Source organism: Fomitiporia mediterranea (genome assembly GCF_000271605.1).
Source record: "Fomitiporia mediterranea MF3/22 unplaced genomic scaffold FOMMEscaffold_6, whole genome shotgun sequence".
Classification (NCBI taxonomy): Eukaryota; Fungi; Basidiomycota; class Agaricomycetes; order Hymenochaetales; family Hymenochaetaceae; genus Fomitiporia; species Fomitiporia mediterranea.
Window position 1 is genome coordinate 2,360,814 of NW_006760391.1, and position 12,421 is coordinate 2,373,234.

Here is a 12,421-nt window from a genome sequence, read left to right on the forward strand (position 1 = left end):
TTGGTTTTGCTGAATATGTGTTTCGGGCTATGGAAATAATGCGTCGCCAATCATAATCGACGTTTTTCAGTGTCCATAACCCATGACCTTACTTCGATAATGCCGTCGGGCCGAAGCCTATCGGGATTGCAGCTAAAAGCACTGCGTCTCTCCTGTCTGCCAAGTCAATCCTTTCCCTAAGACGATTTGGAGAGAACTTCAACATGTCTGCAGGTGTTCAGATGTAAACAATGCTGCTATTCACGATACTGGAATATTCCAAGCTGACTGAAATCTATTCATAGTCACAGTATCCCCAAGTCAGACTCAAATGGCGTACGGCTAAATAAAATCTCGAGTTATCTGTAAGTCTGGCCATGTATTCATCTTTGGCCAAGGCTGAGGCGTTCTTTCAAGGACTCAAAACAAGGTGACGTCGAGTTATTCTCCGCTCTATCGGCACAGTTCAATTAAATCCGTGATCCGCTAGACATTCGGTGGCGCTCAAGCTATGCGTGAGCTTTGATTATTCTCACAATGAGACAATCCCAAGAAGTGAACCGTGAACAGTCTACGCTGCTGGCCTATCGGATGAAGATATGAACAAGGCGCAAGTAAGAATGGAAATTATTCTGTGCGAAGCAAAGGGTTGATTTATTTCTTACAATAGATTGGAATTTCTTCTATGTGGTGGGAAGGTCTGTGCTCCATAAAATGATGAGTTCTGGTTCTCGTCGCATATAGTTAACTTTTTCCTATCAAAGGCAACCCCTGCAACACGCATTTAGTACTGCCGTTCTTCTTGTATCGTCTACATGCTTCTGACTAAAAGGTTGTAGCTTGATCTCGCACGAGAAGTAAAGAAGGGTTGTGAAGATGAAGGCCTTGTGGGATTGATTTTCAATACTATCGGAATTAGGTGCACCTTCCCATTGATAAGAAAATCACAGAATACTTCATGAAATTAAAACAGTGATGGCATTACTCAAGGAAACGATGGTAAAAGAGTTTGAAGTCATATGTGGTCGTTTATGTCTCTGAATACTGTCTGTTCTAGGAATGCACTATTCGTAAGTCGATCATAAACCCAAATGTAGACAATAAATGCTAAATCTTGTGTTTGAAGACTTCCAAGCAGAGATTTGATCGCGGACTCGATCGAATCCGTAGGTCATAGTCAGTCGCTCAAGTAATTTACGATTGATTTTTATTGTCTGTCAAGGTTGTCATGGTAGGTCAAGTGTGGTTTTAATGGAGATTGAAACAAAACAATCATCTACCCCAGGCACAACACTTTGACGGGAACATTGCAATACCAGGTATGATCCCATAATGATATCTAACAATTGCTAACAGGGTCTCAGGATGCGACAAGAATATGCCCGGGTGCCTCATGGCTGCAGCGCGCCATAATCGCCCTACCGTCATTATTTACGGAGGAACTATCCAGGCTGGCGTAAGGCATTTAGACTGTCCTGCACTGGGGTATAAGAAGGGTGATACAGCCAATATATCTGACGCTTTCGAGTCATTCGGTTCGTTTGCCTGTTGTAGATACTGAGTGTGTCGGTCTTGCTTATTGTGGCTACAATACAGGTGCATATACTGTCGGAAAGATCACGGACGAAGAGAGGTTCGATGTTGTGAGACATTCATGTCCTGGAGCAGGTGCCTGCGGAGGCATGTATACGTGAGCTATTAAGCTTCACTCTGAAACAGAGATTCGATGCTGAAGCGCGTGATAGGGCAAACACGATGAGCACGGCTCTCGAAGTCCTCGGAATGACTTTACCGTATTCTTCCGGCATTCCAGCGAAATATCCAGGCTCGTTTTTACACAGGCCACAGTATAGCTGAATCGACACTTGCTAATAAGGCTAATGTCACTTACAGAGAAGATGCAAGAATGCAGAAGAGCAGCAAAGTATTTGAAGACTCTACTGGAAAAGGACATTAAGCCAAGGTTCCGAACTTTCGCATCATCCGTTAGTGACTTGGTCCTGACAACGTTGCAAATATACTTTAGGGATATTCTGACGAGAAATTCGTTCTTGAATGCCGTTGTGGTGACGAACGTGATAGGAGGATCCACCAATTCCGTATATCGGTTTTCCTCTTCCTCTTCCTCGTTTCAAATTGAAATAAGGGTCCTTTAGGTCCTCCATCTTCTTGCAATGGCAAGGGCGGCGGATATCCACCTAACCATTAATGACTTCCAGGAGATAGCAGATCGTACCCCATTCTTGGCTGACCTCAAGTAAGGAACTATCAAACTCAACATGTCACTCTGTGAATAATAATGACCACTAGGCCGTCCGGGAAGTATTATATGGAAGATCTGCATAGAGCAGGGGGCATCCCCGCTGTGATGAAATATCTCCTCACTCACACCAACCTGCTCGACGGCAGCCAAATGACGGTCACGGGAAAAACCTTGGCTGAGAACTTGGCCGATATCCCAGAGCTGAACTTCGAAACTCAGAATGTTGTCAGGCCGTTGGAGAATCCGATAAAATCAACTGGCCATATTACAATTATGAGAGGAAGCCTTTGCCCTGGGACTGCTGTAGCGAAATTGACGGGTAAAGAAGGCTATCATTTTGAAGTGAGCATCACTCTTTGAAGTTTAGTGACCGAAATTGCCGCTGACCTGACTTCGTAGGGTACGGCGAAGTGCTTCGACAAGTGAGTTTATCAATACTTCTTGTTGTACAAACAAAACTTGCTCATCATATCCCTTGATCATCAACAGCATCGATGACTTCTATCCTTCCCTTGCCGCCGGTGAGATCGTCCCAAAGACGGTCGTCATATTCCGATACCAAGGGCCGAAAGGTGCGCCAGGGATGCCAGAGGTAAGTTTGATAAATTATTTCCTTGTAATCCTTGTGATCACTTTAACCGTCTTCTTAGATGCTTGGTGAGCCCTCTGCGGTCTCGTGTATTTCTATGAGCTCAGCGTGATTATTTCTACAGGGCCGACTGGTGCGATAATGGGAGCGGGACTCGGTTCGTCTGTTTGTTTGATCACGGATGGAAGGTTCAGCGGGGCGTCCCACGGTTTCATCATAGGTAACTAAAGTCTTTAGAATTCAACAACACCTCTCCGCATGTCTCAAACATGAGGCTAAAAACGTAATGTGCGAAATTAGGCCATGTTGTACCTGAAGCACAAGTCGGCGGACCCATTGCCCTGGTCCATGACGGCGACAAAATCGTTGTCGATGCGAAGGCACGGACGATCGACTGGACAGTCGATGAAGAGACGAAGATTCAGCGCCAGAAGGAATGGGAAGCAGCTGAACACCCGCTGAAAGTGAAGCGAGGTGTGCTATTACGCTACGCTCGAGATGTTGAGGTGAGTAATCCGGTGAAGGACCCTTCTTTATGCGTTCTCAAGCTTTTGCAGCCCGCGAGTGTTGGTGCATATTGTGATTGAAGGACCTCCAGACGAATTAACGTTGGAGGGAAACGCTTTCTGGTGAAGTGCAAAGTTCATGCAAAGTCTTGTATAGTATGGATTACAATCAATCCTATCCTCGAAGTAAAACGGTTATATATTATGAGATAGCACCCGAATATAAAGTTAGATGTGATTATAGCAGAACGTTCTATGTAGAAGGCATGAGCTGCAGTGACGGGCTAACAATGGAAAGAACGCCAAACATACCATAAATCGTTACGAGCGACGTGAGGGTGGGTATGTATGCTCCCGACTGGCGTTAGTAGTGGCAGGTGGATTAGAGACAAAGTCAACGTCGTTGACGTCGTCTCGTCTCGAAGCATCTCCGTTTGGAGGAGGAGATTTGTTAGAAGATCGTTGGGACATCGCTACGGATACGATTGTCGACAAACGATGGAAAGCAGGATGCGTCGGTGTTGATACACTTTGTGGAGATGCGCACATTTCATCTTGCACGAGAATAGTTGGAGTGACTAGTTGTTCGTCTTGTTCTCGTGGAGAAGGAGATTCGGGTGCCGACGTATGTCGTCTTCTGGGTGGTACACCTTCGTCCCTTGCCTTGCCCTTCTCCCGACTCAAAGACTTCGATCGTCGCCGCCTCTTCCACCACTTCTGTTTCTCCGGTACAACGATCCGCTCGCCAGGTAGGTGGCTTCCCTGTAGCACAGCTGGGTCTGGCGGTACGATGAACTCAGCTGCGCGTTGTTCCTCCTCTTCCGACAATTTGCCACCTTGTCCCACTCTCTTGTAACGTCGTTTTCGTCGGAAACGTTTCACGAGTATCACGATGAGTGCAACGAGCCATGCAACGCCGATGCAAGTACCGGAAATTGCACCTGCAATGATAGGCGTAAGGGCCTTCTGACTGAGACAAGCATACGTTTCAGTACGGAATTCGATACATATGAATAGTAGTACGACGCACCCATTTGGAAGTGCTGCGGCTTCAGAAGAGTTCTCTGCGCGAGCTTGAAGTGTGCTTGTGCCCTGGTAATATTCATTATTTGTACCTTCGCCTGCAAGAATGTCAGCTTTCTAGCCAACCGCCATCAATAAACGAGTGACATACCTGTGCCCCGGAAAGCAGGCATGCTCAAGAAGAAGTACAACCCTCAGCGATGCCCTGAAGGACGGGATAAAATACAATTAAAAGATAGAGAAACGTGTGCGCAGCTGGGGTGCTGGCCCGATGACGTTGGCGCGCTGAGCGCATAAAAGCAACAAGTTGGTGCCGCGTTCCCGAAATAAATAATACACATTATCCACACAACTTTGCTTATTATTATTTTGGCTCCAAGCAAAAATCGTCTGCCGTATCGCACCGAAATTGCGATTAGTTTCATATTACACATTGCAAAACAAGTAGTACGTCTCAATGAATAAAAAATAATACACAAGCAAATGGGACAAAGGAGTAGTTACTCCCGCCCTACAAAGCTTAATCTACTCCGACATCTCCTCATCGCTATCCATGTCTTCGTCGCTGTCTTCACCTTCTGCAACGTCAATCGGGTCCAGGTTGATATCATGGTCCGCACCCATGTAGGAGTCACAAATAACGTAGAGTTTGAGCGAGTGCTTGCCCTTAGGAAGTGTGAACTCGAGCTTGACACCGAGACTCTTCTTGACTGTGACTCGCTTGATTGACAACAGTTGTTTTGTGCTGGGTTCACCAACAACGAGCCACCAGTTCGCCATCTTACGACCTGGATAAAACGGCGCAACGACGCGCTGATCGTCCTCGTCATCCTCGTCTGCATCTCTGGAGAGAGCAACTTGGAGTACAATGGATGCTCCGGCCGTGTAGTCACCTTTCACGAGTTCCGGCTCCACCTCTAGCGTCGGATATGAATTGACGAAAGCAGCGACGTCGCGCCTAAAATTCGAAAATTAATATTCAAAGTGAATCAAGAAGACAGCAAAAGGCCCTTACATTTGGCGGTTGTCCATTTGCAGAAGCTGGTTGCGTTTGTCATCTTCCATGTCCATAATATCGTATACGGACTCCACGCCTGCTTCTTGGCACCGTTTAACGACCTAGAACAATCATAAGCATTACAGCAAAAATCAAATGAATGTGAATACGTACATCCGGCTCGAAATGCGGAATCTGTTTCAAGGGTGAATCTGTTTCCCACATGGCTTGCACGCACATCTGCGATAAGTCCATAGCCCCAAGGGCACTCAGCCAAGCATTTGATGACATAACGTCAACGCAAGCAGACAGCAGATTCAACACCTTCTCGAGCACGAGCGCCTGATCTGACGCAAGGTCGGGAGGAAGCTGCAATCGCGAGAAGTGAGCCTGGAGGAGCAAGAAGGTTTTGAAGTGTGGTGCTTCAAAGTCGGGTCGGTCAAGTTTGACGGGAACACGATCATAAATGCGTCGGAGAATAACATCTTCGTGTCGACGAATGGGAATGGATTCGAACTCTGCGGAAGAAGCGACGACTTCGAGTAGACCTTTTAGCTTAGTTCGCTCCTTCAACGAAAGAGTGTACACCTCTACAGTGACGTCTGCAAATGATCTTAAGTACAAGTCTCACGTCAAAAACATGTTAGCACGCACAGGATATATTGTAGTAGGCAGCGATCATTCCGAGGTTCAGTGCCGAAACGTCCATTTCATCCTCTATAAATGATGTAAGCAGCATATTCGACGACTCGGTGGCACAACATACCAATAGCAATACATTTCGACTGAACAAGATCATTAAGCGTATTCTCCACAAGCTCGGATAAATGGTCTGAGAGATGCTGATGGCTAACAGCGCTCAGGTTGTAATAGTTCGGATTTTGTGTCATCCGCCTGTAGAAGTAGGTCCAGGTCAATATATCCTATAATTTTAAAAATCAGCATTTGCAGCTAGTAAAGGAACATACGCAGCATACCATTGCATCCTGTTTGTTCTCGATGGTCTTGACAGCGATCTCTGCAAGGAAATAATCGTGCAACATGTGTGTTGGCAAGTGAGACTCTATAGGCAAGCCTTCACTTAGGAACTTCTTGTAGAAGTCTTTTCTCGTCTGTTGGCACATCAGAACACATCGGCTACGATCATCCTCCAATGGTCGACAAGCTTTGCCCATCATTTGCAAGACATCTGTGACTGGATAGTCGACATAGCGATGTTCCTTGCCCTCAAAGTATTGAACACCCATAATGATGGTCATATAGCTGGATAATGGAATACTCCAGGCAACGTCCTATCTCAAAAGTTAGAATAAGCACTACAAACGTGGACAATGAACGTACTCTGGAAGCAACGACAACCTGGATTGCTCCCGCTTGGAACAATCGTTCCACGATCTTCTTGTCTTGTTTATTCAGAGCTTCATGGTAGATGCCGACTCCGTGTCTCAAATTTTCCACGAGCGAACGATCAGTAACATGATCCAAGTGTGGCTGGAGATCCTCTTCCTCGATATTGAGGAATCGATTCTCGTCTCGGTCAGCCAAGGCGTGGAGTAAGATGTCACTTGCAGTCATGGCACACTGCTTGCGAGACGGCGCGAAGATAATGACGGGTTTGACAACCGAATATTCAGAGATTGCAAGATATGCCGGTTTCGACATGGCTATCATCAACGAAGGGAAGTGCGGAATAGAGAAGCTCTGCAAGTGGATGTCCATATCCAACGGACGAGCACTAGGCGGGAAGTTGAAGATGGCATGGCTTGGTACACCCATCCAATCACCTAGATCCCGAGCGTTCGCAAGAGATACGCTGCAAGCGACAATTCTCGTCTTAGTCTCGGTCTGAGCAGATACGTATCTCGTTCGTGAGATTATGACTTCGTATACAGGTCCAATCTCCCCGCCAACGAGCTGCACTTCATCTGCAATGAGCAGACCGACATTCTGTACGTTCTTTCGCTGCTTCCACCGACGGGACAATACATCCCATTGGACCGGAGTGCAAACAATTACATCACCCTTTTCGAGAAGGCGCAAGTCCGCACTCGTTTCGCCCGTTAAGCTGACTACTTCCTTCCCATCTTGAAGATTGCCGAACTTAGCCCGCCATTCCGCAACTCGCTGGTCAACCATGTCTTGGAACGGTTCAATACAGACCGCGCGTGGAGGGTCGCGTTTCGACCACAATCGCAAGAGCGCGAACTCAGCGCAAATGGTTTTGCCACTGCCCGTCGGTGCACCAATGAAGACGTTGTCATCAGTTGTGTATAGGGCCTGGAACACTTGAGTTTGGATCTTGTTGAAGTTCTTGATTGTCGATGAATAGATACTCTCGAACTCTTTGTTATGAAGAGCGGAAAGCGGAAGCGGTTGTAAATCCAAGAGCGATGTGGGTGGAGGGAACTTGGCTGGCAAGATCAAGTGTTTGAAGGAAATCGGAAGGCGCGTCTCTGAATGCAACCAGCGTTCTGAGACCACAGAGACGTAGTAGTTCGGTGGCACTGGTTCAAACATCGGCACCGTCAATGTGACGTTATGCTCATCCTCTGCATAGCGCTGCCGAAGGACGAACGTATCGTGGAAGAGGATGATTTCCCCATCGACATCTTCAACCATGATTACGAATTGTTCAGCACCGCCATGTACTTTTTCGTCCCAGCGGAAGTCAGGCGTAATCGACAGATCTATACGCAAGAGCGACCGCGTGATAGGCTGTACTTGTGCCTGTAGATGCAACTTCGGGAAATTATGGACAAGGCGGTGGACTAGTTTGCCGGCGTTTGGAATGCCAATCAGCTCACCAATCTCGGGCGGCGTCAAATCGAAGTAACGATACCAAGGGAACTGCTTTCCTTCAGCTTTGCGTATGACCTCCGCAGGGACACCTTTGAACTGACGCAACGGGGTCATTGAACCCCACATACGTTTCTCCACCATCTTGCAAAGGTCGAGAGCAGCACGTGTAGGAATAGCCCAGCCACGTTTCAGGCAAATCTCATACATGGCGCGAAGAATACGTCCGGCAGACTGCTGCACGAACACCATGTCAGCAACGAGTGCAAATCCTTCTAGTTTGAGTTGTGAGATATACGCCTGCAATAGCACATTGATCTTCGCTGCTGGCTCCTCTACGCTCTCCTTCACCGGAATCGGGACACGCTCAAGGAGTTTACTAAGCTCCACCTTCTCGTCTTGACGAACCGGAATGAGTTTGAACTCATTTGACAGTGCAAATACTCTGAAGAGCTCGAGGGTGGTCATTGTCGGTCGCAGGTGCTGATTGTATGTCGCCATCGAGTTATACGTCACATAGAAATGCGAGGCAATCCTTCCCAACTCTGTTGATGTGAACTTTCCAGACTGGCGTTCATACTTGATCAAGTTGCACTTTTCTAGGAGCGCTGCCGCAGAATGCGCGATGTCCGCACGTTTTTGAATGAGCATAGGATCGTCATCGAGGTAGTCTGGTCCGACGCTATACAGGCTCGGGGACTTAAGCATCCGCACATATCTGTTAGAAATATTGGTTAACGCTATCTTAACAAATGCCATGAATTGCATGAACTTACAAGTATGTGTAACCAAGCCACTGCACGGCTTCATCACGATTCCGAATGGTACCAAGGACGATTTCAGCATTAAGATTGTCGGCCAGTTTCGAGACGAACTGTGACTCGATCGGCAGTTGTTGGTTCATTAAGCTGAGGTAGTATTGTAATTCTGAATGATTGGTGATGATAATTCCTTCACCAAATGTGTCGTACTGTGGTCGACCGGCACGACCGAGCATCTGCAATACATCCTGCGAGGACAGCTCTACCCAACGACCCTTCTCCGGGTTATAGATCTGCGTACCCTTAATGATGACGGTATGCGCTGGCAAATTGACACCCCACGCGAGCGTAGCAGTACAGACGAGAACCTGAACGGAGCCATCATCAAAGAGATCTTCAACAAGCCCACGATCCTCACGAGACATCCCAGCATGATGAATCGCAATACCGAATGGCAACAAATCACGCAAATTAGGATCCTTCACATTTTGGGATTCTTGCTCAAGGATCTCGCGTGTAGCGGCTTCGGCTCGAACGAATTGCGTGATTGTCTCCTTCTCGATAGCCATATCGCGGATGAACTTAGCCGTCTTCGCGGTCTCCTTGCGCGAATGAACAAAGACAAGTGTCTGATTTTTCCCGGCCTGCTCGAGAAGCTTCTCGTAACAAACCTCGTTCATGACCTGATATCGTTTAATGGCTTTCTTCTCGGTGACACCGATGAATTGCTGCTGCAACCCACAAGGACGGAAAGAAGCGTCAAAATAGAATAGACCCTTCTTCTCGTCGACGCGAAGGAAAGTAGCAACATCCTGGTAGTTTGGTAGCGTAGCAGAAAGTCCAACAAGACGTACGTAATCGTTCGTCTGCTCCATACGACGAATCGCCCTTGCAATGATACTCTCTAGAACAGGCCCACGCTCATCATGGAGTAGATGAATTTCATCAATAATCATGAGTCGTACGAGATTCGTGTAGCTCATGTCCGTGCTCTTACGGGTGATGACATCCCACTTTTCAGGTGTGGTCACGATAATTTGCGTCTCGGCGATCTGTTGCTTCGTGAGTTGATGGTCACCGGTAAGTTCGCTGACTTTGACACCATAAGGTGCCAAGCGCTTTCCGAAGTTGCCAACCATCTCTTGGACCAACGCTTTCATCGGCGCAACGTAAACGATCTTGAACGAATCGAGGTCAAACTCGCCAGTCTCTTCGTCACGAACTTTTGACAGTTCATTGAGGAATGTGAGCATGGCGACATTCGTCTAAAATGCTAAGTTCAGCGATCAGAGCGGAATAAGAGCAAACATTCTCGACAGACCTTTCCGGCACCAGTGGGGGCACAAAGAAGAATCGGATCGTCCTGACCAAAAGCAATAGGGTACAGCTTGCTCTGCACCCTATTAAGATGCTTGATTCCCGGGAAAGCCGCTTGCGCCCACTCTGGAAGAGAGGAAATCGGCACTTGCTCAGAAGAATCCAAGTCCTTTTTCTTCGGGGCAGGAACGTGAATTTCCTCGTAGCCTTTCTTTGAGCGTTTGAACGAGCCTTCAGGTAGTTTACATTTTTTGTTTGACATCAAATGACCGCCCTGGCTGAACGCCATGCCCTCCAGGTCCAGCATTTGTCTTGGTTGTGCTGTAGAACCCGGGGCCAGAGTACCTGTCTTGGGTACGTTTTGTTGGACTTGGGGCTTCTCGTCGACATCCATTACCTCGCCAGCTGCAGCCGCCTTTGCTTTTCGGTCTCCAGCCAGTTCACGGAGAATCCAGCCCACGCCCTTCTCACGCATTGCTACCTCGACATTAACACGTTCATCTGCATCACTGCGAGCGAGCTTGGTGCACCAGACAATGACCTCACGATTCTTCAGGAATTTGGTGATTAACCCGAAGCTCTGATACTCAAAGAGCTCCATGAGTTGGTTTTCGCAATCTCGGAGAGACGATTCTGAACCAAGAATGGACAGCACGGCAGTCGCCTTCTCGGTCGCAGTTACGGGGTCGGGGTACACCTCAGTGACCTGCCGTTGTACCCAGAATCCATCTATCTCATGTGGAGCAACGATTTCCTGGTCCTCCTTTTGTTTCTTGGCACGGTCACCAGTTGCTCCCGTGCCGAAAACAAGTTCCTCTTCTTCCTCAGCACCTTCGGGTGCTTCAACCTGCTCGGCCTCCTCTTCATCTTCGTCTGATTCCTCGCGAACTTCGAATCCCTCATCTTCCTCCTCCTCTTGCTCTTCTTCATCGAAGACAACGGCAACGCCTAACTCATCATCAATTTCCGCGTCTTTGCGCTCCATATCCGGATCCACCATGTCAGCATCCTCGACACCATAGTCAGTTATCTTCTTCGACAAGTTGACGAGTTGTGAGAAAGCTTCGTTGGGAACCGAGCCTAAAATCTCCTCGATTTCTTTCTTTTTGTCGAAGTCTTTCAGCGACTCATTCTTGAGCGTCTCAAGCACAGTGTCTGCAGCGCTGCGTACAATGTCCATCGCCTGGTCCCCCAGTGTCTGATGTACGGTTGCAAGAATAAGCTCATAAACTTCCCGCGTTTCAGCCGTCCGAGGTCGATAGGTCAGACCTTCTACGTCCTGCGTTGCCTCGATGATATCCGTGAACCCAAAGCCAGCTGCCTCGGCTGCTTTCCGTCGCGTTGGTCGCTCAGCACCCTCTTGACGTTCCGTCGCTTTTTTCTTCTTCTTCTCCAAATCTTTTGGCGTCGAGCGCTGTACGCGCGAGCCCATCTCTTTCGGATTAATACGTCCCACCAGAGATTCGGGAGCACCATCAGGTTCACGGTCTCGTCGTGGCAGTCCTGACTTGTCTGCGGTGAGTACGAGGGACGAGATGGCCCCATAGTTGTAGCCAGACAGATCAGGCTTTCCCGTCGGCATTTTGGAGGAATATAGGGAAAGAGAAAGAGATTAAAGAGTGGTCTGTCACCAACGACGGAGGAAACCTTTGAAATTGAAATATTACAACTTGACTAAACTTGCGTGACTATTTGTCACGGAACGCCTCGACGTGACTTTGACTCGAGTCACGTGCGCATGTTGTCATGTGCAAGTCGTTCACATTAACTTCGTTCCCATCCTCGGGCGACCAGCTACAGTAGTTGAAGTAACAATTTACTGCAGAGAAAGGCTCTGCATTCAACATGTGTCCATGTTCACGAGTATTGCTCCAGCTTTGATTCTTCTCTCTCGGAATCCACATTCAAAGCTAGCCAAACGCCTCTCTTCACATACAAGCTGTACACAACATAAATATATCCATGTCCTCCTATTTGCAAGGTTCCTTTGAGATGATGGCCGAGTAGGTGAAAAACTACTTTTTGCCACATTCTTCAATGATTACATACTTGGTGAGTCTAATTTTCCTCGGTTAGATGCCTTTTGTCTAACACAACTTGCAGAATACGACTTTGTGCGAAACGTCCACCGTGTAAGCAGTATGGTGAATTCGTGTTTCTTTTTAAGAGTCGTACTGTACGCGAGTGGTG

The 12,421-nt window shown here is 47.7% G+C and overlaps 2 protein-coding genes across 2 annotated transcripts; one reads left to right on the top strand and one right to left on the bottom strand.

The window, feature by feature from the left end:
- The first annotated feature begins 192 nt into the window (after positions 1-192).
- Positions 193-4,618, top strand: FOMMEDRAFT_108186 (dihydroxy-acid dehydratase). The gene is made up of 29 exons (XM_007266726.1): positions 193-223; positions 285-344; positions 397-409; positions 470-494; positions 550-593; positions 650-677; positions 744-766; positions 819-898; positions 953-978; positions 1,037-1,049; positions 1,106-1,145; positions 1,202-1,210; positions 1,265-1,298; positions 1,344-1,514; positions 1,576-1,669; positions 1,725-1,804; positions 1,873-1,942; positions 2,006-2,078; positions 2,136-2,236; positions 2,290-2,584; positions 2,642-2,661; positions 2,729-2,834; positions 2,893-2,899; positions 2,956-3,051; positions 3,132-3,337; positions 3,389-3,590; positions 3,650-4,307; positions 4,368-4,458; positions 4,512-4,618. The coding sequence occupies exons 1-26, from the start codon at positions 204-206 to the stop codon at positions 3,416-3,418; spliced, it is 1,764 nt and encodes a 587-aa protein (XP_007266788.1). The 5' UTR covers positions 193-203; the 3' UTR covers positions 3,419-3,590; positions 3,650-4,307; positions 4,368-4,458; positions 4,512-4,618.
- A 139-nt stretch (positions 4,619-4,757) lies between these two features.
- On the bottom strand, positions 4,758-11,860 carry FOMMEDRAFT_168146 (Sec63-domain-containing protein). Its single transcript, XM_007266727.1, has 9 exons — positions 10,236-11,860; positions 8,930-10,179; positions 6,699-8,871; positions 6,335-6,649; positions 6,124-6,280; positions 6,012-6,074; positions 5,532-5,959; positions 5,376-5,479; positions 4,758-5,318 (listed from the first exon to the last, which is right to left on the bottom strand). The coding sequence occupies exons 1-9, from the start codon at positions 11,811-11,813 to the stop codon at positions 4,886-4,888; spliced, it is 6,501 nt and encodes a 2,166-aa protein (XP_007266789.1). The 5' UTR covers positions 11,814-11,860; the 3' UTR covers positions 4,758-4,885.
- Positions 11,861-12,421: the final 561 nt, after the last annotated feature.